This window comes from Hemiscyllium ocellatum, chromosome 20, assembly GCF_020745735.1.
Source record: "Hemiscyllium ocellatum isolate sHemOce1 chromosome 20, sHemOce1.pat.X.cur, whole genome shotgun sequence".
Lineage (NCBI taxonomy): Eukaryota > Metazoa > Chordata > Chondrichthyes > Orectolobiformes > Hemiscylliidae > Hemiscyllium > Hemiscyllium ocellatum.
The window spans coordinates 41264020-41291700 of NC_083420.1; the positions used below are offsets into that span (position 1 = coordinate 41264020).

General features: G+C 42.2%; 1 protein-coding gene across 2 annotated transcripts in view; it reads left to right on the forward strand.

Annotated features, from left to right (window-relative positions):
• ints1 (integrator complex subunit 1) overlaps positions 1-27681 on the forward strand; it is a 124195-nt gene that overhangs the window by 57723 nt on the left and 38791 nt on the right. For both annotated transcript variants that reach the window (XM_060840789.1, XM_060840790.1), the window contains exons 24-32: positions 1043-1147; positions 2033-2200; positions 3229-3340; positions 9484-9642; positions 14461-14607; positions 17886-17984; positions 21462-21586; positions 21804-22058; positions 23340-23499. In XM_060840789.1, coding sequence (XP_060696772.1) covers positions 1043-1147; positions 2033-2200; positions 3229-3340; positions 9484-9642; positions 14461-14607; positions 17886-17984; positions 21462-21586; positions 21804-22058; positions 23340-23499 — 1330 coding nt within the window. The remainder of the gene's footprint in view (positions 1-1042; positions 1148-2032; positions 2201-3228; positions 3341-9483; positions 9643-14460; positions 14608-17885; positions 17985-21461; positions 21587-21803; positions 22059-23339; positions 23500-27681) is intronic.

Consider the following 27681-nt stretch of genomic DNA (forward strand, 5'->3'; position numbering starts at 1 on the left):
TGTTTTACAGCTGATTTCAGTTTGATGTTAGTGAAGTGCAGTATTAGCATACTCTAGAATTTTCCCAAGTGCTGCCCAATTGGGGATCAAGTAACAGTAGTCATCTTATTTTGCAGGTGCATCTTAAGTATGACATGAATTCTGCCTTGTACAGACAATCAAAGGACTTTGATTTGCCCAGTTAGTTGTTGGTATGAATGAGCCTATATTGTTGGTATGAACAAGCCTATATATCTGGATCGCTCCAGCACTGACTTTCATGCACGATTGTCAGTTTTGTCTTTAATTGACTGATCGAATCAAACAATATTCTCCTTCGGTTGCTTGAGTATTTTTTTGAAGTTGCTGTTGTAACGAAAAACCATGACAGTAAATTTGTATCCAGAATGATCCCTCCAATGTCAAGTACTAATGACTGGATGAGAGGTGTTTTGTAGTGTTGATGCTTCAGAGATAAATATTGGCCAGGACAGAACAGAATAGAATTCCCTGCTGTTTTTCAAACATTGCTGTGAAATCTTTTATATGCACCAGAGAGGGTAGACTGAGTAGCAGTTTAACATCTTATCCACAAAGCAGCCCTCAAACCTCTGTTGTGCTGCACTGGAATGTCAGCCTAGATTGTATGTTCAAGGTTCTATACTTATCTGGTCCAGTTCGCACTTAGAGCTGGGCATCCTTACACTTGCTACTGATTTTGCTAGTGCTTTACCTTTGTATTAAGTCAGCAGCGAGCTTGTCTGGCTTCACCACATGGTGGCGACAGACTCCTGTCTTTTCTCTCTCCATGTAAAGTACAGTAAAGCCTGTGCTGTTGCCTCTGTGCTGTTTGGTGCTCGGTTGAATCTTATTCTTAAATTTGAAATTGATACAGTTCTGTTAAGTGGAAGTACGTTTGCATAGATGTGGGGTAAACTTGGGTGTAGGTCCTAAATTAGCCATGATTTTGTTGACAGGCAGAGCAGGCTTCTACTTTTTTGTTACTGTATATATGCAGAAACGTATGCAGTGGTTATATTTTACTGCTGATTTCAATTTGCAGGCCATTCATGTGGAGACTGATCCCCAAACCATCAGTGCCTATGTGATTTATTTGTCACAACATGCGCCCGTAGAGGAACAGGCTCAGCATAACGACCTTGCTCTGGTAAGAAGAATAAAAGCAGGTTTGAACAAGGAAATAAGGGAGAAGCAACAAAAAAACTATGAGTAATTATTGTCAGAACAAGTTGCTGTCTCACTGTCTTAGCTTGTGAAGTTTTTTTTTCTTTACATTTCAGATTTGTTGATTAGGTGTGTCATTGACACTTTAATATTGTTTGTGGGTTATTGGCTGCAGCTACGCATAGTCCAACACCAATATCATGATTTTAATGGAAAGAAAACTGATTTACAAAGTGTTTACAACACAGAAAGAAGCCACTTGGCTCAGTAGATTCATGGGCGTACTTATGCTTAACAAGAACATCCTCCTTCATCAAACTCCTCAAGATATCCTTTTATCCATTTCTCCCTCATATATTTATCTTGCTTCCCCGTTTTTGTGCCTCAGTGCTATTCTCCTCACATAACTCTATTTTGAAGTGTGTTCCAGTAACCAACAGTAGATAGTTACAATTGGAGATGCACAGAGTTGGAGGGATGTAGAGCTGAAGAATTTTAAAGGAAGAATGAGGCCATGGTGGTGGGTTTTGAAAACAGGGTGAAACTTTTAAATTTGAGAAGATGTCCCATTAGGAGTCAGTGTAGATTCATGGGATGATGGGTAAATGGAATGACATAGTTTAATAAAACTAAAATGCTATAAATGAACAGAACCGTCAAATGCCTTTCTTAAAAAAAAAAGCAAGCTGTTGGATTTCTATTGGAGACCCTTCAGTAGTCTGTTGGGTGTAGCTCATCTTCAGGGATCTGATGGGTTTCCATCAATGTTAATTGATCTTCCTTTTTCAAATCATGTACTTCCATAAATCTCTCTTCCCCATACTTCTGATATTTTCCATGCCTGTAACCCATCATTCTGTCTCCTCAGGATGTTGCTCGCTTAATTGTCGAGAGGTCCACAATCATGACCCACCTCTTTGCCAAGCACGTCTACCGAACAGAATGTGAGTCTGTGCTAGTGGCACTGATTGCCATCTTCTCGCGTTACGTGAAGCGAATGAGGAAGACCAAGGAAGACGAGGAAGTATACAGCTGGGTGAGTTGGTTGCCTTGTTGTAATGGCTAGGAGCACTGACTCAATTGTGACTGGCAGGTGCTGCCCGTGGGAGCTGGCAAGGTAAGTTCAGGTGTGCAGCTTTAAGGACTTGACTCCTGAAATACTCCTTGATGCTGAAAGAAACTTGGGAGCATTTCCAGTCCTGCAGTTTTCGTTGAGGAATTTGCCATTTGTCCCGTGTCTGCCAAGTCTCTTTGTAGAACTCATAAATATCTAATGGAGTTGAATAGGAATCAGCTTTTAAAACAAAATTGCCAAGCGGGACTTGAACTTTGCATGCACCTAAAGGTGAGACAGGGGAAAAAAGAAGACAGAGGTCGGATTGTTCTCATTTGATAAGAGTAGGTTAAGCGTAGTCTCAGTAAAGATTTTGAAGTTAAATATAGCTGAATGGTTTGAAAACAAGAAGATACTGATGCATGGTAATTGTCAAAAGAACCAAAGGAACAGGAGAGTTTTTTTTTAACATAGTGAATTAGAATGATCTGGAAGGATAGTGGAAGCAGGTGCAAGAATAACTTTTAAAAAAGCATTAAATATGTACTTGAAAAAGGGAAAATTGCATGTTTATGGGAAAAGAGCAAGGAGGTGGGATTAACTGGGTAGGGCTTTCAAAGAGCCAGCACAGGCATGATTGGCCAAATGCTTTCATTTGTATTGTTCTATTATTTGATTAATTGAGAGGAGACACAGACCAATGAGTCAGGCACTGGCTTGCGGTTCAGTTACTTCTAAAATGTTTCCTGTACAATGGTATCGCGCAGAAGCAGCCCATTCAACTAATTGCGCCCATGGCTCTTTGAAAGAGTTGTTTCAATTAGTCTCTTTCTCCAGATACCCACAAATCTTACCTTTTCAAAGTCAGTCTGTATAGAATTTCCTTTAAGAAGTTACTATTGACTTGAATATTTTGCAAACTTGAATGCAGTTTATTTCCTAGGAATCTCACTGCTGCTATAGGGAAAGCATTTCCTTTGTTAACTGTATTTTGTGTTTCTGAGTTACAGTCTGAATCCCAGGACCAGGTCTTCTTGCGTTGGACCACTGGGGAAACTGCCACCATGCACATCCTGGTGGTTCATGCCATGGTCATCCTCCTGACACTTGGACCCCCTCAAGGTATAAACTTGAAATGGGGTTGAGCTGTGGTGAAGGTGTCTGTTTCTGAATTGCATTTAACCTTGTGTGTTTGCTTAAGTAGAGATGAGAACAAACACTGATGGAATTAGTTAATACAGCTGTTGTGGACAACTTAATGGACTTGTCTCAGAGTCTGAAGGTTATGTGATTACTCCCTTCATCTTTCAAAATAACTCAGGTTCAAGTCCATTTCAGAGACTTGAGCACAAAGCACAGCCAACAGACATTGCCGTACTGAGGATAACATTGATTATCTGGTCATTATCTCAGAGCTGTTTATCGGAGCTTGCTATGCCCAAAATGTTTGCTGCATTTCCTACATTATAGCAGTGACTGCACTTCAAATGCACCTTTTTCTTTCAATCTGTGCCTTGGTTGCTTGTTTATGTGCATGTTTACAAAGGAAAATACTTCTTTTCTCCAAACACAGTATATACTCTTTAAAGTAGAAAAGGTATTTTTCTTTTATTGGGCTGATGATATGAGGAGGAACAACTCAAATTGCATCCCCTTTCAATCTACTTTCCACATTTGCTTAATATCCAGCCAGTTGCAGGGACTGTATGGTGAACTTGGTTATCATCTTGTTTGAAATGCAAGTTAGACGAGATTCTGCTCCCTCTTTACCATCTGTAAACTGAAGTGATATCAGGAAGTCAGCCCCCATTAGTTCAAAAGAGATGTGAGTCCGCAGTAGAAAATTACTCACAATTTGGTGCAAATTGGCAATCTCACGCAAACCATGCAAGAATGAGTAGTATGGAAAGTGGGCAATGTCACTGTTGTAATGAGGGCTCTCTGTGAATTTAGAGGAGATTGTCAGATAAAGAACATTGACCCTAATGTGAATTGACCCTGAGATTGCATGCAAAAAGTACAATGCCACCCAGTGCCAAACAGTTCTCATCTTCATGTCTAGAGAGGTGCATGGAACGATCACTTCTGGTCTGTGAAAGGCATGTTGCAATGCAATAATTTTCTTGTATGGCTTGGTCATTTGCTTTTTGTGATACATTTACTTGCAGCATTGCAAATGCAAGTAAGAATTCAATTTAGTGATTGACATTTCCTAATATGTTGTCTGTGCGATATGCCTATCCTCCATAATGCAGCAGGCTGCTTAATCAATAATTCATCTATCAACTTAAGACATTCTCTGCCTCCATCACCAATACCTTTGGGGCAGCCGTGTGTACCACCTACAGCAACTACATAAGTCGTCTTTGGCAGCAGTTCTTCAACTCATGACCTTCTCCTTCTAGAATGTAACCTTTTCCAGTGGGACCCCATTTAAGTGTCTCAGGCTTCTTATGATGGTAGGGTTAGGCAAGGTAATACTTTTAGTTACTCTGAGTTCTTGAGTGTGAGCAAGGAGAGGAATTCTGGGAATTGTTCAATCTGCAGGAAAGCATGCCTTTATTTTGTAGTAGTCAGGATTCAGAGATCTGTTTGTTACCTCACATCTGCACACATTTCTCCCCTCTTCCCCCCCCCCCCCCCCCCCCCCCCACACCCCCACATCCCTCAAACCCCCAAACCCAAAACCCCATCTCTTAGAATAAAGCGCAAGGATTTAAAGGGGCCTCGGAAAGTTAGCGAATTAAATCCAAGCTTCATGACAGCCATTTCTGTTTAGGAGCTCATGACCCCAAAATCTTGTCTCATGTCTTCACTGGTGGTCATAACCTACAATTTGGGAAGCCCTCATCTAGAAGGCCAAAGGCAGCAAATGCAATAGAATGCCAACACCTTCAGCTTGCCCTCCAGGTTGTGCTTCGTATCAACTTGTATATTTATCAGCTGTTTCTTCATCAAATCTTAGAATTAAAAACTAGTACCAATCCATGAAACCATTATGAATTTTGTGTATTTTTTTAGAAGAAAGTTTAAGAGATGCCTTTTAGGGAAGGAAGTGTAATGTCCTTACCTGGTTTGGCCGGTGTATGACTGCAGACTCAGCAATGTGGTTGACTCTTAATAGCAAGTTCAAGGATAATAAATAGTGACCTTAAGAGTGAGTTTTTTGCTTTACAAAGTCCAATCAGGAGTTGAGTGACATTAGCTGGGCCAGCAATCATTGCCTTTCTGTAATCATTCTCAAGACTGTGGTGGTAAGCTGCTGTCCATGTGAGCAAGGGCACCCACAATCATGTTTGGGAGTGAATATCAGGATCTTAACACAGAGACACTGCAGGGGTTTATTTCCAAGTCATGATAATGAGTGATTTGGAGAGAGCTTGCATTTGGTGTTATTTTCAAGTGTCTGCTGCCCTTGTCTTTCTAGATGGCAGTTGGCATGGGTGCTGTCTAAGGATCTTTGGTGAATTTCTGCGTTGCATCTTGTGGATGGTACATAGAGCTGTAATGGTGTCAGTGGGGGAGGGAGTGGATGTATGTAGGTGTGATGCCAATCAAGAGGGCTGTTTGCCTAGTTTGGAGTCAAGGTTAAGTGCTGCTGGAGCTGCCCTCATTCAAGCAAGTAGGGAATATTCCATCACACTCCTTGTGCCTTGTAGATTGTGGACACACATCGGAGAGTAAGAAAATGAGTTTTTTGCTGATGGATTCCTAGCCTCCCATCTGCATTTGTAATCACAGCAATTATATTGCTATATTTACATAATTCAGTTTATGGTCAATGGTAGTTCATTGCCGCAGAAGGCTGTGGAGGCCAGGTCATAAAACATATTTAAGATTGAGATAGATAGGTTCTTGAGTATCAAGGCTTATGGTGAGAAAGTGGGAGAATATGGTTGAGAAACTTATGTGCTATGATTGAATGATGGAGTGAATTGATAGGCTGAATGACCTAATTTCTGCAATTATGATAATCCAAGGATGTTGATAGTGAGGGGTTCAGCAGTGGTCATGCCATTGAGTGTCAAGGGGCAATGAGGCACATTCTGTCTTTTTGGAAACGGTCATTGCCTGGCACGTGGCACAAATATTACTTGCTACTTGTCAGTCCAAGGATATTGTCTTCATCTTGCTGAATTTGGACAAAGACTGCGCTAATATCTGAGGACTTGAAAAATGGTGCTGAACATTGTGCAGTCATCAACAATTATCTCCACTTCTGAACCGAGGGTAGGTCATTAATATAGCAGCTGAAGGTTGGTTTGGGTAGGGCATAACTCTGACAAGCTCCTGTAGTAATCCTCTTAAACTGAGATGACTGATGCCCACAAGCATAGCCACCTTTATTTGTGCTAAGAGAATTTTTCTCTCTCTCTCTCTCTCTCTCTCTCTTTTGCTCTCATTCTTTCACTCTTCTTCTCCACTTCCACAGCTGCCGATTTTCCATAGTTTTGGTAAAGACACTTTAATGCCACACACCATCAAATTTGTCCTTAACATCACTCTCACCTCACTGCTGTAATGAGGTCAGGAATTGACCTGGCAAAATCTAAACTAGGTGTAGGCGAACAGATAGTTATTACAAATGCCACTTGATAGCAGTATTAATGACATTGCTACTTTACTAATGATCAAGAGTAGAATCATGGTGTGGTAGTTGGCTAGGTTGGATTTGTCATATCTTTTGTGTAGAGGACATACCTGGGCAATTTTACATGTTACTGGGAACATGTCAGTGTTGTAGCTGTACCAGAGTGGATTGGTCATGGGCACTGCAGGTTCTGGAGCACAAGGCTTCAGTACTATTGCTGGAATGTTGTCGGTGCCCAAAACCAGTGTAATATGCAGAGCCTCCAGCCACATCATGATATCATGTGAGTGAATAGAGTTGATAGAAGACAATACCAGTGATGCCCAGGACACTGGTGGAAACAGGCTCATCCACTTAGCATTTCTGGCTGGAGATTGAAGCAAGTGTTTCAGCCTTAGCTTTTGCACTAATGTGCTGGGCTACGCCTTTATTGAAGATAGGGATATTTGTAGACCCTCCAACCTTTTAGTTGTTTGATTATCCATCATCATTCAGAACTGATGTGGAAGGATTGCAGCATTTATATCTGCTCTGTTGATTATGGAATCACTTAGCTCTCTATCACTTGCTGTTTATGCCGTTTGCCCTGTCAGCAGTCCTATTCTGTAGCTTCACCAGATTGATATCACATGTTTAGGTAAGGCTGGCACTTATCTAGGCATGCCCTTTTCATTGAACCATGGTTGATCCCCCACCTTGATGGTTTTGGCAGTGGAGGACCTGCTGGGCCATGAGGTTGCAAATTATATTGGAGCACAATGCTGCTGCTGGAGTTGCTAGATTTATTTGAAGTCTATCCTGTTTAGCATAGTGGTAGTGCCACACAAATGACTGAGTGGTATCCTCAGTGCAAACATGGGATTTAATCTCCACAATGTTTGTAGGAGTGACCACTGCACAGTCAGTGTCATGGACAAATGTGTTTGCAACAGACAGGTAAGTGAGGGCCAGTTCAATAGGCTTTTCCTTCTTGTTGGCTCTGATCCCACCTATCACAGATCCAATCTAGCAGCAATGACCTTTAGGACCTGGTTAGCTGAGTCAGGCCACTCTTAGTTAGAGTCATAGAGTCATAGAGATGTACAGCATGGAAACAGATCCTTCGGTCCAACCGTCCATGCCGACCAGATATCCCAACCCAATCTAGCCCCACCTGCCAGCACCTGGCCCATATCCCTCCAAACCCTTCCTATTCATATACCCATCCAAATGCCTCTTAAATGTTGCAATTGTACCAGCCTCCACCACATCCTCTGGCAATTTATTCCATACATGCACCACCCTCTACGTGAAAAAGTTGCCCCTTAGGTCTCTTTTATATCTTTCCCCTCTCACCCTAAACCTATGTCCTCTAGTTCTGGACTCCCTGACCCCAGGGAAACAACTTTGCCTATTTATCCTATCCATGCCCCTCATAATTTTGTAAACCTCTATAAGGTCACCCCTCAGCCTCCAACGCTCCAGGGAAAACAGCCCCAGCCTGTTCAGCCTCTCCCTGTAGCTCAGCTCCTCCAACCCTAGCAACATCTTTGTAAATCTTTTCTGAACGCTTTCAAGTTTCACAACATCTTTCCGATAGGAAGGAGACCAAAATTGCACGCAATATTCTAACAGTGGCCTAGCCAATGTCCTGTACGGCTGCAACATTACCTCCCAACTCCTGTACTCAATACTCTGACCAATAAAGGAAAGCATACCAAACGCCTCCTTCACTACCCTATCTACCTGTGACTCCACTTTCAAGGAGCTATGAACCTGCACTCCAAAGTCTCTTTGTTCAGCAACACTCCCTAAGACCTTACCATTAAGTGTATAAGTCCTGCTAAGATTTGCTTTCCCAAAATGCAGCTGTGGACATTGAATTCCTCCATCCAGAGTATATTCTGCAATTGCTATCCTCAGTGCTTCCTTCAAAGGGTGTTTAACTAATTCATCAGCTGAGGGGTCGGCGGTAGGTGGTAGGCAGCACTTTGTCTCCTTATCCATGTTTGACCCATGCTAAGATATTTCACGGGATCAAGAGTCAACCCTGCCAATGAGAGAGGACGTATCCAGTGATGGTGACAGCGCTGTGTGAGGCATTGTTTGTACGGCGCGATTCCTTAAGTATGACTGTGTCAGGCTGTTTCTTGACTAGTCTGTGAGCCAGCTTTCCCAATTTTGGCACAAGCCCTCAGATGTTTGTGAAGAAGAGGAAATTGCAGGGTTGACAGGATTGTGTGTGTTGCTGACATTTCCAGTGTATAGATCTGTAAGGTGGTCCATCCAGTTTAATTCCTTTTGAGACATTTTAATGGTTTGATACAATTGAGTGGCTTGCTAGGACCATTTGAGAGGGTATTTGTGAGTAAACCACATTACTGTGGAGTTTGGAATCTCACATACATCAGACCAGGGGCAGATTTCCTTCTCCCTTGAACCAGATGGTTTTTATAATGATTAGCAATGGCTTCACCGTAACCAGTAGATTTTGAATTTCAGATTTCTTAAAATTCATCTTCCACCATCTGCCATGGTGAGATTGAAACGCTGGTCCCCAGAGCAATAACTGGATTACTACTTTAGCGCCAATATCACTATCCAGTCAGTTAACCACATCCCATGAAAATCATATGTCTTTAAAAGATTACTCTTATTTTGTACTATTTAACCATTCTTGGATCATGGTTTGCAGGTGAGAGTGATTTCTACCACCTTCTGGACGTCTGGTTTCCCGAGAGAAAGCCACTCCCAACAGCATTTCTGGTTGATACCTCGGAAGAGGCTCTACTTCTTCCTGACTGGCTGAAGCTCCGGATGATTCGCTCAGAGGTGTCACGATTGGTAGATGCTGGTAAGGGCATACTTTTGTTACTGAGGCAGAAATGCAAGGATTAAAATCTTAGTAGCCAGTACTTTATTCTGAGATTGGCACATGTTTTAAAGTTAAATGATCCCAAATGGCTGTTTTTGCCTTGTTGGAAGGCAATTGGTGTCAGTAACCTGTTGAGACTTCAGGGTGGGTTTTGAGGGTTCAAATTCAGCCGGGGCTAAAGGACGAATAATTTTGATGGTACTTGCATTTTTCAGTTATTTGTTAGGACAGGATATTGAGCAAGCTGATGCACTGTTAAGTTCAGCAATTGGTATATCCAAACAGGCAGCGAACATTTTATCATACTCTTGGCTTGTGTTTATCCACACACGGTGTGTGGCCCAAAAGGCTCTACGGTAAGCACCAGGGAAATGAAAGGCTTGACATTTCTGATGTTGAACACCCGCCAGAGGTTTTCTGCCATTATATGATGTGAACTGTGTCAAATGCTGTGATCGGCTAATGGAGGAACTGAGATAAATATCTGGAACAGACCTCTGATCAGGAGTGTTCTGGAAGGATTGGTGCTGGGTCCACTGTGGCTTTTCATTTATATAAACGATTTGGATGAGACTTTAGGAGGTATGGTTAGTAAGTTTGCAGATGACACCAAAATTGCTGGTATAGTCAACAATGAAGGAGGTTATCTAAGATTACAGAGATCTTGATCAACTGGGACAATGGGCTGAGGAGTGGCTGATGGAGTTTAATTTGGATAAAGGTGAGGTACTGCATTTTGGTAAAACAAACAAGGGCAGGACCTAACCAGTTAATAAGGCCCTGGATAGTGTTTAAGAACAGAGAGACCGAGGGGTTCAGCTTCATAGTTCTTTGAAAGTTATGTTCACAGGTGACTGGGTGGTTCAGAATGCATTTAGCATGCTTCCCTTCATTGCTCAGACCATTAAGTATAGGAGTTGGGACATCATGGTGAGGTTGTACAGGGCAATGGTGAGGCCACTTTTGGAGTACTGTGTGCAGGTCTGGTCACCCTGCTATAGGAAGGATATTATTAAATTGGAGACAATTCAGAAAAGATTTACCAGGATGTTGCCAGGACTGGAGGGTTTAAGTTATAAGGAGAGGCTGGATAGGCTGGGACTGTTATCCCTGGAGTATAGGAGGTTGAGTGGTGACCTTGTAGAGGTTTATAAAATCTCAAGGGGCATAGTTAAGGTGAATAGTAAGGGTCTTTCCCCTTATTTCCCTTACCTTAGGGAAATTCCTAAGGTAAGAGGAGAAAGATTTAAAAAGGACCAGAAGGGCAACTTTTTCACAGAAGGTGGTTCATATGTGCAATGAAGTGCCTGAGATAGTGGTGGATGCAGGTACGTTTACAACATTTCAAAGACATTTGGACAGGTACATGAATAGGAAAGGTTTAGAGGGATGGGGGCCAAGTGTGGGAGAGTAGGACTAGCTTAGTTTGAGAAACTTGATCAGTTTGGACGAGTTGGACTGAAGGGTCTGTTTCCATGCTCTGTGACTATGACTGTATAACAGACCATAACATGTAGGATCAGCAACAACTTGCATTTATGTAGCACCTCTAACTGTGGTAAACATTCTGAGGTGTTTCACAGGAGTATTGTCAGGCAAAAATGGATACTGAACCGCAGAAAGATATTTTTAGCAATGGTTATACAGGGAGGAAGAGAAGCAGAAAGGTTTGTCAAAGCAATTTCAGAGCCCAAAGCCCATTCAGTTGAAGGCACACTTTAAGGGCACAATGCAACTTAGAGATGTACAAGATGCTGGAGTTAGAGGGGTACAAAGTTTGAGGATTGTACAGCTTGAAGAGTCTATGTGGATGGAGGGGAGTAAAGACATTTCATGACTTGAGCCCGAGAATAAAACAAGCTAATGACGAGGGTGACAGATTTACAAGGAAGTAAGTTGTTTATAAAATCATGAGGGATATGGAAAGGCTAAATAGACAAGGTCTTTTCCCAAGGGTGGGCGAGTCCAAAACTAGAGGGCATAGCTTTAACATGAGAGGGCAGAGATATAAACGGGACCTAAGGGACAACTTTTTCACGTAGAAGGTGGTGCGTATATGGAATGTGCTGCCAAAGGGAGTGGTGGAAGCTGGTATGATTACAACATTTAAAAGATATCTGGATGGGTATATGAATAGGAAGGGATTAGAGAGATATGAGCCAAATGCTGGCAAATAACACTAGATTTATTTAGAATATCTGGTTGGCATGAATGAGTTGGGCTGAAGGGTCTGTTACTGTGCTGAATACCTCTATGATGCTGGGATTCAGTGGAATGGTTTTGATGACACCAACCATGAGAATAAAGCTTAAGCATTTTCAACATGTCAGTACAAGTGAGGTTGAATTATTATGTTAAATTCCCTGATTCCCATATAGAAGTATCTTTTCTCCATGATGGTATAGTGTGACAATATGTTAATCTTCCTTTGGAAGGAGATGTTAGAAGCTGCTGCCATCCTCGTACAGTCCAAAGACTCTATCCCTAGTTCACCTGGATTGTTACAGCCATGCACCATAACAGCCCTCATTCTTGAGGCTATTGCCCTAAGCCAAACCATCTTCAACTGTTTCGTTAATGACCATCCCTCCACCAGAAGATCTGAAGTTGGAATATTCACTGAAGATTCCACAATGTTCAGCACCATTCATGACTCTCAGATACTAAAGCAGACCATATCCATGTACAACAAGACTGGACAATGTCCAGGTTTGAGCAGACAAATGCCAAATAATGTTCACATTAAACAAGTGACAGGCAATGACCACTTCAAGCAAGAAGGAATCTAACCATTTTCTCTTGACATTTAATGTCACTGTATCCCTATCAGTATCTTGCGGTTACCATTGACAAGAAACTGACCTGGATTGGCCATATAATTAATGTGGCTACGTGAGCAAATCAGATCATAACGATTCTGCAATAGATAACTCATAGAATCACAGAATCCCTACAGTGTGAAAGCAGGCCATTCGGCCCATCGAATCCATTCCAACCCTCCATAGAGCACCCCACCCAGACCCATCCCCTTGCCGTATCCCTGTAACGTTGCATTTCCCACAGTGAATCCACCTAGCCTACACATCTGTCACATGCTGGGCAATTTAGCATGGCCAATCCACCTAAACCATATACCTTTGGACGGTGGGAGGAAACCCATGCAGACATGGGGAGAATGTGCAAACTCCACTCAGACAGTCGCTGAAGGATGGAATCGAACCCAGGTTCTGGCGCTGTGAGGTAGCAGTGCTATCCACTGAACCACTGTGCCACTCACCTGCTGTCTCCCAAAGCCTGCGTCATCTACAAGGCATATGTCAGAAGTGTAAATGGAATACCTAGCACCTGTTTGCATGTGTGCAGCTCCAACGCTTGAAGCTCAATGCCATCCAAGACAAAGCTGCATTCTTGATTGACCAACCCCAACTGCCACCTTCTACATTCATTCCCATCAGCATAGAGCACAGTGGCAGCAGTTTGTACCATCCAGATGCATAGCACCAACTCACCGAGACTCCTTCGAAAGCACCTTATAATCTGATGACCTTAACATCTGGAATGAATAAGGCAGTTAATGCATTGAAACACCACCATGTCCAAACCAGACAACGTCCCCACTTGGAGCATTTATCGCTGTTCATTCGTTGTTGCTTAATCAAAATCTTGGTACTTCCTTCCTAACTGCTCTGTGGGTGTATGAACACCCCAAGGACTGCAATAATTTGTGGAGACACCTCAGTTATCACCTTCTCCAGGGGAGATAGGAATGGGCAGTAAGTGCTGGCTTACTCAGCGATGCCCACATCCCATGAATTAATTTTAAAGAAAAGTGCTAAGTGCAGAGGCATCTGATTGTACCATCCGAGTATTTGCTGTGATTGGCTAGCTTATTATAAATATAGAGGACTGAACCTTGGATCTTCCTGTTTTGTTTTGGGGCCAATTGAACACCAACAAACATACTAACCTGCTGAGACACTGATGAAGCTATGATGTGTTTACAGTCAATCCCTCGTATTCAAATTATTCTTTTGCTCTCTCCACGTTTGGTTTGCTGTCTTTAACATTGCACCATCCTAGGGCAGACAAAGCTTTATAAAGTGAAATTAGCTTTATTGAGAATGACAGGAGATTCAGGAATCCAGTCTTGATCATTAATCCCTGGGTTGGAACATCATTGCAAATCAGCAAGATGGAGCATGCTGACAGTAACTGATGTCCAATAAAAGTAAATAAAGCTACTCTCTGAAGTTGATTACTTGTATAATTAGGTGTCCTGGAGTGGTTTCAAGGCTTGGTGTTAAGTTGACAGTTCTAATAAACCACTTGAGGTTCATTCATGGGGTTTATGGTGTCATCTGTAGTCTGTGAATTAAATTACAGCCTTGTAATCCCTGCCAGGTGTTTTTTTTAATTGTGAAACCTGGGTGATGGGTCTGAGCCCGTATTGCCAGACATCATCAACAATGCAGTGAACAGGAGAAACAATGAAATAAATCAAACAAAAGCTATTTATTGTGACACATTTGTGTTTCAAAATGCTTGGATTCTATGAGCAGGAAGGAAGCAGTTGAAGGAGATGTCTTTACTGTGCTGAGATGGAGAGGAAATCTAAGGTCATGCATAATGTATCCATTGTTACATTATGTATCTTTCTGTTGTTTCCTTTTGTTGGCTTCAGTTTTACAGGATCAAGAGCTAAACTGGAAGCCATTTGTAGTTGGCTGTAAATGATGTCTGCATTCTGCAGATTGCAAGACTGCTAACCTTCCACTCTTGTTCCCTTTTCTCTTGCAGCTCTCCAGGATCTGGAACCTCAGCAGTTGATCCTATTTGTTCAGTCCTTTGGAATCCCAGTCTCCAGCATGAGCAAGCTCCTGCAATACCTAGACCAGGCAGTCTCCCACGACCCCCAAACACTTGAACAGAATATCATGGACAAAAGTACGTGTGTAGTAAAGAGATTGCAAGAATTGTGGATGTGCATCATCTCCTTGTTAACAATTAATTCTCCCTTCTCTTGTGGAAGCAGTGATATACTTGGAGGGTAGGTGTAGAGGAAAGAATGGGTCCTCAAATGATGTCATTTCTTCAGCAGTTTAGTGGTCAATGTTCACGAGTGAGGTTGGAACAGCTATTTGAATGTGACGCAGTCTCAGAATCGAAGAGAAAGCGCGCATTGATATAGCACCTTCCACAAAATTAGGATGTACCAAAATAGCTAGTTTTGAAGAGTAAACATTCTTAGCATGTGTTGAAGCGCAGCAGACAATTTGCATACAGAAAGTTTCCACAAACATCAGTAAGGTAATAACTAGATCATTTGTTTAATAATTTGTCGGTTTATATGTTGAATAGGGAAATGGTCTTCAAATTATGGCCATAACATCTTCAGTGGGCGGCACGGTGACACAGTGGTTAGCACTGTTGCCTCACAGCGCCAGAGACCCGGGTTCAATTCTTGCCTCAGGCAACTCTCTGTGTGGAGTTTGCACATTCTCCCTGTGTCTGCCTGGGTTTCCTCCGGGTGCTCCAGTTTCCTCCCACAATCCAAATACGTGCAGGTTAGGTGAATTAGCCATGCTAAGTTGCCCGTAGTGTTAGGTGAAGGGGTAAGTGTAGGGGATTGGGTCTGGGTGGGTTGCACTTCGGTGGGTCGGTGTGGACTTGTTGGGCCGAAGGGCCTGTTTCCACACTGTAAGTAAAGTAATCTAATCTAATCCAAATCTACCTGAGGAGGTAGCTGGGGTTTTGATCAACTGTCTCATCTGATCTCCAGCAATCCCTCTGTGTTACATTGTGATTGTTAGTCTGGGTTATGTGCTTGACTCGTCAGAGAGAGACATGAACTGAGGACCTTCTGATTTGGAGGCAACAGTGGTACCCCCGAACTTCTAACCCTACCTAACTTTGTCTTGCCATTCGGTTACAAAAGTACATGTCCAGCATAAGTTCATCTGAAAGAGGTCAAATCGAATTATTCTGGCTGATTTTGTTAGCTAATTTTCCCCGCCCTCTTGCCAATGAGGTTGCAGACTTTTGTAGCTCCTCGACTCACTAAGATCAGGAGATTGCATTTCAAGTGGTGCTTCTTGTTGTGAGTTGGCTGCTGTTCACCCTACTTGTGCATGTAGCAGGCCAAAATTAGCAGGGGACTGCATGGGCCCCTCAGTAATCCATCTTGGACCATCTGCTGTATCCAGCACAGTCATTGTGATTAAATTAGATGGTGTTACTGAATGGATAGTTGTAATAAGCAGACTACACAGGGGAGTGGATGATTGCAATGCTTCTAATTCAAAATAATGGATGGTAATTAAAAATGAAGGATGAATGATTCAGAAGTGGAAAATTACAAATTTATTGCGGTGTTCTTTATGATACTGGAACATGAATTATATTTTTTTAATTCCCGATTATTTAACATGCTATTATTTCTGGTCTTGCTGTGCTGGTTGTTTGCATCAGATACCCAAAGGCAATGCTCACTGCTTATCCAGCATTAAGTGGCTTGTGCTTCTTTTATTCATTTATGTATGTTCTAATTTTCAGACCGAGTTTCACACTGGTCTCCTAGTTTCCAAGGGACCAAATTTGCCAGTAATAATTTTATTTTTCTTTTGTTGGCAATAGACTTATGCTAGTCTCGTAATTTCAGAAAATTATAATTATGTTTTTAAAAATAAAACACTTTCTTGCAAAGGCACCTTTGAATGCTGGAAATCTGAAATAGAAACAAAATGCTGGAAATATTCGGGTGAGGTGTCATCTGTGGAAAGAGAGAGAAACCAATTTAGCCCTTTGTGTAGATGAACTTTCGTCAGAGCGGTCATGGATTGGGATATTAACTCTGTTTTTCTCTCTTTTCACATGCTGTCAGACCTGCTTGGTTATTTCCAACATTTTCTGTCTTTATTGCAGCCATTTTTAAATACGTGTAACAGATTATCTGATTCAGAAATTCTAGGTTTGAATGTGGCAGTGCTAACAATTGTATCGGGAGGTCAATCTTAGAGAAAGGCTGTCTCTTCCTTATAAAATCATGCTTCACAGAAGAAGGCCATTTGACTCATCATCTTGTGCTGATTTTTAAAATATTTTGCTAATTAGACTATTTGCCTATTCTTTCCTTACATCCCTACACATATTTCCTTTTTCTTCCATGTAGCCATTGCCTTTTGAAAATTGTTATTCATTCTGCTTCCTTCCTACTCAGGCAGGGCGTTAGTTGTCACTCGTAAGGATCTTGTCTTACTCCTAAATTTTTTTTGTCACTTATTTTAACGTTTTTTTTCAAGCTTTCCCAAAGGTTGTCAGTTTATCCAGTGAAGTATTTACCCCAGAGATCGGAAATAAATGGTGATGCTGAATTAACAGATTTCACAATGGCCAGGGTGCCATATTTGGCTGCTTCAGCCTCAGTTAGAGGTGTCGAATGGTCAGGCTCCCATTTCTTTCTGCTGCTCAGTGACCTATCAAAGGATCTATGTTTGAGCACAGGCCATTAAGATATTTGAAGCCTGTGCAGCCGATGCCTAGACTCCGGTGTCAGTTGTGGCTTGGTGGGTAGCTCTTTTCATGCTTGCATCAGAAAGTTGTACCTCAAGTCCTAATAGTTCACTTCTAGAAATAAGGTAGGTGTCATTCCAGTGCAACACTGAGAGCACTGTGCACTGTCAGATGTGCCATCTTGCAGCTCAGATGTTAAACTGAGGTCCAGTCAACCCACTCATGGATGCAAAAGATCTCATGGTACTATTTTGATGAAGAGCAGGGGAGTATTATTCTGTCTAATGTTTATTCCTCAAACAACAGTCCTACAACTGATTATTAGGTTATTATTTCGTTGCAATTTGAGGTAGTTTGCTGTGTGCAAGTTGGTTGCTGTGTTCAGTACAACAATAGCTAGTTTCAGAAGTGCTGTACATTGCCTGTAAAGTGCTTTGGGATGGCGCGTGGTTGTGGAAGAAGATATTATAAGTCTGTCTTTCTTGCCCAGCAAATAGCCATAACTTGGAGAATGGAGAGTAGGAAATTCTTAAAGTGCAAGTCCAATCTTCACAAAAGTCAAAGACCTTAGTATCTTGTTGCCAACTTTGCGTAGGAGACAGTTCACCAGATAAAGTGGCTCATGTAACCCACAAACATATCGTACACGATTTATATGGAGGTGGGTGAAGTGGTAGAGACGAGTTCTAATTCTCTTGTTTTTCTCGCTATAGACTATATGGCTCACCTGGTCGAAGTTCAACACGAGAGGGGAGCGACTGGTGGACGCACCTTCCACACGCTGCTCACTGCATCTTTGCCCCCAAACAGAGGTACTTCTTGCAGTTTGAGTTCTTCTGCATTGTGTTCATTCTAAAATTCCTACTGATTGCCTCCAGAACAGGATGCTATTGTCACATCAGATTTCCATTTTGCTTTCACGCCTGTGCAGTGTTTGTTGCTCCAGGGTTACAGTAATGCCATTTGTGGTCATTGTTGTCAGTGCTAGTTATGCATAGCTTCTACAGGGTCACAAGCTTCTGTCTGTTTGCATGGTGGCACCGTGGTTAGCACTGCTGCCTCACAGCACCAGAGACCGGGGTTCAATTCCTACCTCAGGTGACTGACTGTGTGGAGTTGGCACATTCTCCCTGTGTTTGTGTGGGTTGCTCCAGTTTCGTCCCACAATCCAAAAATGTGCAGGTTAGGTGAATTGGCCATGCTAAATTGCCCGTAGTGTTTGGTGAAGGGGAATGGGTCTGGGTGGGTTGCGCTTCGATGGGTCGGTGTGGACTTGTTGAGCCGAAGAGCCTGTTTCCCCACTGTAGATAATCTAATCTAATCTAATTTAAAATATGTCACTGAACAGGCTCATTCTTGACTTACAGATCTTTGATACATGGGGCTGGATGCCCCAAGAGATAATGAGATCTGAAGTTAGGATTTGCTTTCCTTCTTTTCTATCTGCTGTCACTCTGCCTCATTATTAAGATACCGTGGCTCAACTAATGATAGGAAGAGATTCAAAGATGTTTTAAAAGACAATATGCAGAAATGTAACATCGACATCAACAATTGGGAAAATAATGCCGAGAGCAGGAAACTCTGGCAAACCATCATCCGAGAAGGAACAGCAACTTTTGAAGTCAACAGATGTGCAGACTTAGAAGAAAAGGGATGAAAAGGGGGAAAGCAAGGCAACAACAAACAAAGCCTGATCTACCATTTGGAACTACTTCTCCTGAATGTGGAAGAACTTTCAAAGTCAAGATTGGACTCCTAAGCCACCTGAGAGCCCATAAATAGATCAACAGAATGAAGACCATCATTCTCTACCTCGAGGGATAGCCATAATGACAATGTCAAGAGCTTGACAGGCAGATTGTTGCCACTTAACCAACTGGAAGCAAGCTCCACCCAGTGATTAATCTCAGTGCTGCTGTGCTTTGTGGAGAGTTTCAGAGTGTCGTTAAAGCATTTTCTTCATACTCCCCACCACACTGGCCATCTGAAAACTGAGAATCAGGACTTGTGAGGGAGTCAACATATTTGGGAAGCAAAATATTTAGCTGACCAGTTGTGGGCTTATACATGAATTTTGTTTTAGCAGCTTTTTAAGGGGTGGTGGGGGGTGGGGAGATGGAGATTTGATTGCAAATCTGGTGCAGAGTGGGTACTGAAGCTGCAAATGGTAGATTGTATAATTCTGTGGTGGTCAATTTAGTTTTGGCTTGGAGGCAACTAAAAATTAGAATTTCTTCAACAAGGGAGTACTTTTGTTCTCATCAGTAAGTAGTTGATCTTTGAGGTAAAAAGCCACCGATCAGGTGAATTGTAAATAGAATCTGGGATATTACACAGCCTTGCTTGAATTTCTGAGACATCTGTTCACATCTTCCACTCAAGACAGTTACAGTCCTATCACTATGAAGCAATTACAGAATTGTGATGAACTTCCTTGGATGTGCAAATCTTTGAAACACAATTCATAAGGCCTAACAATTTCCTGAATGAGGTGCTTTGGTCAGGTTGATGAATGCATTTGTGGTACTGCTATCAGATTAAGTGTCACAAATTCATTGCTGGCAACCAGAGACTCCCTGGGGTGGACTAGTCATTTCTGTGGGGAGAATCAGTACACAGGGGGTGGCCATGTGGTGCGCTGGGAGGGGAATGTGTGGATATTCATTAGGGGCAGGAGCTTGGTCCCACTTTTCATCAGAATGGTCTGAGCCACTTGTAGTATATCTCCTGAGTCCCAGCTGTAATCAACTGACTCTCCATAGTCGAGGGCGGCACGGTGGCACAGTGGTTAGCATTGCTGCCTCACAGCGCCAGGGACCTGGGTTCAATTCCTGCCTCAGGCGACTGACTTGTGGAGTTTGCACGTTCTCCCCGTGTCTGCGTAGGTTTCCTCCGGGTGCTCCGGTTTCCTCCCACAGTCCAAAGATGTGCGGGTCAGGTGAATTGGCTATGCTAAATTGCCCGTAGTGTTAGGTAAGGGGTATATGTAGGGGTATGGGTGGGTTGCGCTTCGGCGGGTCGGTGTGGACTTGTTGGGCCGAAGGGCCTGTTTCCACACTGTAAGTAATCTAATCTAAAAAAAAGGGTCAGAAAAAGACAGTTTAATAGAGCATTAAGGAGGCCTTTGGGGCATTTCATCAGTCGAGGCGTAGATTATAAGATCAGGGAGCTGTTGTTAGAACTGTACAAAATTTTAGTAATGCCACAGCTGGAGTATTCCATGCTGATTTGATAACTCACTATTGGAAGGATATGCACCAGGAAGAGTGCAGATGAGATTCACCACAATGTTACCTGAGTTTGGAATATTTTAGCTATGAAGAAAGGCTAGATGGACTTTGGTTATTTTCTTTAGGGCTGAGAAGGCTCAGAGAACTGATTTGAGATGTGTAAGATTATGAGGGGCATGGACAGGGTAGATAGGAAGCAGTTGTCCCCCTTAGTTGAAGAGTCAGGAACAAGGGGGCATAGTTTTATGGTGAAGGGCTGGAGGTTTCATGAGAATTTGAGCAAATATATTTTCACCCAGAGGGTGGTGGGAATCTGGAATACAGTATACTGTCTGGGCAGATAGTGGAGATGGGAAAACTCTCAACATTTAAAAGTATATGCAGCAGCACTTGAAATGTCATAATGTTCAAGGCCATGAACCAGATGCTGGAAAGTGGGATTAGTGTAAAACTATTGGCACAGATTGAATGGACCAAAGGGCCTCTTTTATAAGATCATAAAATCCCTACAGTGTGAGAGCAGGCCATGTGGCCCACCAAGTCAATACTGACCCGCCAAAGAGGATCCCACCTAGATTCACCCCCCTGCTCTGTTCCTGTAAGCCTGCATTTCCCATAGCTAATCCACTTAACAAGCATATCTATGGATACTCTGAGCAATTTAGCATGGTTAATCCACCTAACATGCACATCCTTGGACTGTAGGAGGAAACCTGAGCACTTGGCAGAAACACACACTGACGTGAAAGAACGTGCAAACTCCACACAGTCAGTTGCCCGAGGCTGGAATCGAACTGGGTCCCTGGTGCTGTGAGGCAGCAGTACTAACCACTGAGCCACTGTGCTGCCTCAACTTTATAACTTGGGACTTGTGCCTGATCTGACAATAAGCCTGAATGATTTTACTAATACAACCAGTCAGGGGAACTGTCTCCAAAATATTCTCTCCTTAACTCAGTGGGAAAACTGCTTTAGTTGAAAGTGCTTTTTTTTTCAAGTGACTGAGGTGGGTTATGAACAGCTGTTAAAATGTAGATTTCTTGTACATTTTCCCAGAAAATGCAGACCTGAATCGACCGAGTGCGAGCCACACTGCACCACAGTGCCCCATCCGGATTCGAAGACCAACTCACATTCCTGCAATTGGGGCAGATGAAGACTTGGCTACTCTGTTTCTTCAGGTACAGAACAACAAAATGTTTGCCTTACAGATTTTTATTTTCCTTTTTAATCCTGTGTTTTATGTCTTTCTTTTCTCATTCATCTGCTGGGAGAGTGTGGAGGGTGGGATGTGTACGGAGAAAGGGTCTCATTGTGATAGTCAGGTCATCATTGGGATGTAAGGCAGTTTTGATGAATCTTGCATCTCAAATGTTATAATGATGATCCTTCTCTCAGCTTTTCCCCATGAACCCTGACCCAAGGTGGAAGAACTCAAACGCACGCTCAGTCTCACTTATGCTGCAGCATGCACTGGCCAAGGAACTGAGACAGGTCCACCAGGGAAAGGTGGAAGAAACCGGAATTGCCATCCGACTGCTTCAAGCTATCTCTGCACTGCTGAGCTCCCCACACAGTGGAGCCTTTATGTTGTCCATGAACAGGAATCATGTTATCGCCTGCCCTTTAATGAGGCAACTCCATTTGTATCAGGTACTATTGCATGCTATAGACTGGAGGATTATACATATGAGGATGTGTACTTGGCGTACAACTTGAGTATTTATTCAGCATGAGCATGAGTCACATTGGCTACTGCTCTAGCAAAACCTCAAATTTAAAATTCTTATCTTTGTGTCTTCCATGGCCTCACCTCTCTCTATCATTATATTCTAACTCCTCTAACTCTAGCCTCTGTTGCTTCCCCAATTTTTGTCATTTCACCATTGGTGGATGTGTCTTCAGTTATTTAGGCCCTGAGCTCTGAAATACCTTGCCTTGATTTATCTTAACTTGCTATCTCTCTCCTTTTAAGGCACCTCTTAAAACCTGTTTCATTGACCATGCTTTTAGTCACCGTCCCTAATACCTACTGAGAATAGTCTTGTGAAGGGAATGTTTCATGACATTAAAGTTCTATGCAAACTAGAGTCATTATGTAAGCATGTTGTGAAGAATATGTGTTGTGTGACCATGTATTGTGTAAATGCTCTGTTCTTGTATGGAGTCCTAGTATTCATTCAGATATTGATGTGGGTGCCTTGTGTTTTCTTTACGGTGTTTATTTTGTGAATGTATAAGACTAAAATTTTTGCTTTACTAGAATTTTGACTTTGGAAGGCTTTGACTAGATCAGATCAAACTATGAGGTGAACTGACAAAAGCATTTTGGCAGAGGCCAAAGGAAAAAAAGACTTCCATTTATACAGTACATTTCAAGACCTCTAGACATCTTAAAGTGCTTTAAAGTAAATTAAGTTCTTTTGAAATAAAGCTGCTGTTGTAATGTAGGAAGATGCAGCCAGTATGTGTATAGCAAGCTCCAAATAGTGGTGAACATAAAAGACATAGGAAATAAGAGTCTGCTTCATTCAATTTGGTCCAGACCCTGTTGCAGCTTTCTCACTGTACCCCTGGGTTCCTTTAGCCCTAAGAACTACAATATATCTAGCTCCTCCTCTAAAATATTCAGTGTTGGTGTTTAGTGCAGTTCTTTTATGCTGCTATATATTCATGAATAGTTTGTCTCATCCCCAAACTCCAGCCGCTTAAGACTTTCTAGTTCTTTCACCCTAGTCCTTAGTTAGGCACTCACACATCCTGCATGCAGTCTTGTGAAGCCAGTTGAGATGGGCAGTGCATAGGGTTTACCAATCTGGACTCTGCCTCAGCCTTCTGTTGTACCTTTACTAAATACCTCCCTTTTTAACAGACGTGTGTTTTATTACTCACATGTGTTTTAAACATTGATAGTTTATTTCTGCTGATTCACAGAAGTGTGTGCCAGAGAATTGTGCTGCTGAGTCCCTATTCTACAATGTTGTAATGCAGATGAGGACATGGTTGGAGAATCCCGCAGTGGAAGAGAGTCCACTTCGAGCACTACTGAAATCCCTAGCTACTCAGTGTTCACTGAAACACAGGATGGGTGACGGTATTGTATCATCTCCACATGACTGGCTAATATACAATTTAACACCCTTTAAAATGCAGTCTAGGCTTTAACTAACCTCAGCTTAATTTGGTTTGTGTGTCTTTAATTTTTCTCAAGAGAAGAGAAAAGGAGTTGCTTTATACAACATTCTTAAGATAGTAGGACTTGTCAAGTGCTATACAGTTAGTGACGTATTTTTAATCTGTAGATATTGTTGTAATGCAAGAAATGCAAAAGTCAGTTTGCACTTAGCAGATCCCACAAACAGCAATGTATTAATGACCAGAGAATGTTTTAGTGTGATGGGTTAAAGGTTAAATGTTGGCTCAGACACCAAATCAGATTCCCCTGCTGTCTTCTGAACTTTGCCATTGGATCTTTTGTGGCTCCTCAAGAGGATAGATGAAGCCTTCATTTAGCATCTCACCCAAAAGGCAGCATCCCTGATATTGCACCATTCAGCATGGACCTTTTGTTTAAGTCTCAAGAGTGGAGTTTGAATGCATGACCTGCTGAATCAAGAGATAAAACTGCTTACTTCTCTCTGTTGGAACTCAACTAACATAGTCATAGGTGTTGTCCAGTCTATGCGTTGTGCTCTATTTCTGCAATGTGCTTATACTCATTGGGCACTGACACCAGTTGTGCACTAGCTGTTTCCTTCATGCTGCTTAGCACTTTGTCTTGTCTAGAGCAGTTGTGGTGCTCCCCCTGGAAAAGGGGACTGTCAAAGGAAGGATTATCATTGCTTATCTCCTGAGAGCTTGTTTCAGGGCAGCATTAGAAATGGACTTGAGAGAACACTCACTTGCACTCACTGTAACTGTGACACCCTGAATGACCTAGATCATTAAAAATCAGGAATGACTTAAGAGAGAGTTTTTTTTCATTCCATGAGAAATAAAAAAAAATCAGCCTTGAAACAGACGTTCTCTAAATAGACAGCTGCAGGCTGCCAGCAAATTCTCAGCTTTTATGACAACCTTGTGCAGATAAAGAAATGGCAATTAGTAAAACTGAATAGGAAGTTTGCCAATTAATAACGCTGACCACAGACTAAGGTGTCCCTAGGACTTGGTAGGTCAGTTACTGCACCTGCAGTTCTGCTTCGGCACAGTGTACGGACCCCTTTATAATTAATTGGATTCCATATACTACCTGCCTAAACTTGTCCCATTCTGAAGTGGCGAATTCAGTTGCCAGAAACTATTTGAGCAGTCTTCTAATCTGAGAATTTGAAATTGGGTACCCAGAGGTCTGGTTTTATGTTAGGGTTTCATTTTATCTAACCCCTTTCTTCTGCGCCCTTCCTCTTGGTGGCTTAGCTTATTCTGGTGTGATGTCAGGCAGAGGCTGATCTCCATGCCAGCCTAAAAAAATTAAAAATAAGAAACCCAAATTTGTAATACTCGCAAAACCTTAGGATGCTCTAGAGCTAACCTTTGAAACGTAGTTATCCTTGTTGTAATGCAGAAACATGACAGTCAAACAGCACAAACATGGTTCCATAAATCACAACTAGATCATGATCTGACAATATTTTAGGTATTGCTTCAGGGAGAATGTTCAGACAGGCCATCTGGGAGAACTGCCCTGTTCATCATTAAAATATTGACGGAGGATTTTTTATGTTCACTTGAGAGGCCTTAGCTTAATGTCTGTCTCATGTGTCAGCAGTGTAGCCCTCATTACTGCACCTGGAGTCTCAGCTTAGTTGTTTATCATCCAGCTATTCGACACATCGTTGTTGGTTAGGGCAGCTCTTTCTCGGCAATCCCAAATTGCTCCGAAGCAGGTCGATGTCAGCTGGATCCTGAAACACCAGCAGTTCTTGGGGTGTAGGTATACCAACAAGTTCCAGGGAAGGAGTTTCAAGATTTTGACCCATAACAGTGAAGGAAAGGCAAGATAGTTCCAAATCAGGTTGGTGTTTTGAAAGGGAACTTGCAGATTGCAGTTTCCTTATGCATCTGCTGCCCTCGTAGTACTACTCTAGGTATTAGAGATCAAGGGTTTGGAAAGTGCAGTCAAAGGAGCTTGCGTGAGTGGCTGCATTTCATTTTGTAGATTGCACACATGCTGCCACTGGACTTCAGAGGTGAAGGGAGTGAATGTTGAGCATGGTACATGGTAATGGATACCATTTCAGCCAGTTGCTTTGTCCTGGATGATGTCAGGCTTCTTCAGCATTGTAAGAGCTGAGCTCATTCTGGCAAGTTCCATCAGACAACTAACTTGCATATAATGTGTGGTGGATAGGCAATGGGCGACACAAGGCAAGTTACTTGCCTCAGAATTCCCCGTCTCCAACCTGCTCTTCATTGAAACATAGAATCCCTACAATGTGGAAACAGGCCATTTGGCTCAAAGCCTACACTGACCCTCCAAAGAGTAACCCAGCCTCTACCGTATTACTCTACATTTCCTCTGAATAATGCATCTAACCTACACATCCCTGAACACTATGGCAATTTAGCATGGCCAATGCACCTAACCTGCACATCTTTGGAAACCGGAGCACCCAGAGAAAATTCATGCAGACACTGGGAGAATGTGCAAACTCCAGGCTGAAGCTGGAATCGAACTCTGGTCCCTCATGCTATGAGGCAGTAGTGCTAACCACTGAGCCATCATGCTGCACTTGTAGCCATATTATTTATATGGCTGGTCCAATTCAAGTTCTGGTCAATGTTAACCCCCAGGATGTTGATGACTGGGGATTTACAATGATGATGTCATTGAATTCCAAGGGGATCATCTTGTTAGAGATGATCATTGGCCTGCACTTATGTGGTGTGAATGTTACTTGATATTTATCAGCTGAAGTCTGGACATTGTCTCTATGTAATGACATGGACTGTTTTCAATATCTGAGGAGTCAGGAATGGTTATGAACACTGCTGCAACCATCAGTGAACATCACTGCTTCTGACCTTGTGTTGGGGGTGGGGGGGGGGGGGGAATGTCAGTGAAGTGGCTGAAGTAGGTCTTGGGTACTACCCTGTTGAACTCTGACAGTGATGTCCTGGAGCTGATGTGATTCACCTCCACCAATCACTGCTGTTTTCCTTTCTGCTAGTTTCAGTCATGAATCCACAGTTTCTGACTCTAAGGCAAGAGTGCTCTATCCTGAACTGTAGCTGTTAAAAATGAGTGTTCTATATGTGGGTATTACAATTTAACTCTCAAGTGTTAAATGACAGGCTAAAGTCATTGAGTTCAGCTGATTAAATCATCTTAAATTACAATTTTGCCCCTTGTTACATCTTTGTGCACTTAAATTCCATTACCTTTGTACATTGTCCACAAGATCATCCAATTTAGATAAGATTCATGTTCTAAACAGTTGTCATCTTGATTCATGCTTTTTCTTGTTAGACTGTAGGTAATTCATGCAGTTAGATACTGACTTTCCTATGAGAAAGTCAGATCTAAATATAATCAATGCACTGTTTAAACTCCAGTTCAGGCTATTTTTGACTTCTATGAGGTCTATCACCAAATTCTGCTATCTTGATGGCATGATGTAAAATGGGTCCCTTGCTTACCCATTCTGCATTTGTTGTTTATTCCTTAATATAAATATATACCACACCAAGCTCAAGTCCAAACCCACTTGATCTTCTACTATAAACTTAGACCTTACAGCGATTAATGGGTGAATAAGTAGGATTGGAACAGTGTTAATTTTTATTTTCATTCTCTGTTTTTCCTTTCTCTTCCCAAGTCCTTGAACACTGAGATCTGTTGTAGCAACCCTTTGCTTACCTTGTGTGGTTGTTTGTCTTGGTGCAGGAAACACACCTGAAGCTGTCTGTGGTGGAGAGCAGTACCAGGTAGCATTATGAACCCAATAAACAAACTGGAGGTTCTTCAGAATGTGTGTTAAACAAGAGAACTATAGAGTCTAGAGCTATTTGTAAGGTTCATGTGATAGCTTGCCAAAGGGGAAATTTGGACTGGCTTTTGAATTGAGATATGATCCAAACAATTGCTATTTAAAAGGGCACCTTTGAAAGTTTAAATAGATCTGTTTGTAGCCAGTATCTTTTTGTACCCCTCAATGCATTTGATGGATCAATGGTTCATGATGGCAATTATATCAAATAGTTTAAAATTGTACTGCATCAATTTGGGGGGGGAGGTGTCTTATTTCCAACCAGTAGTTGAATTTATAAGAAC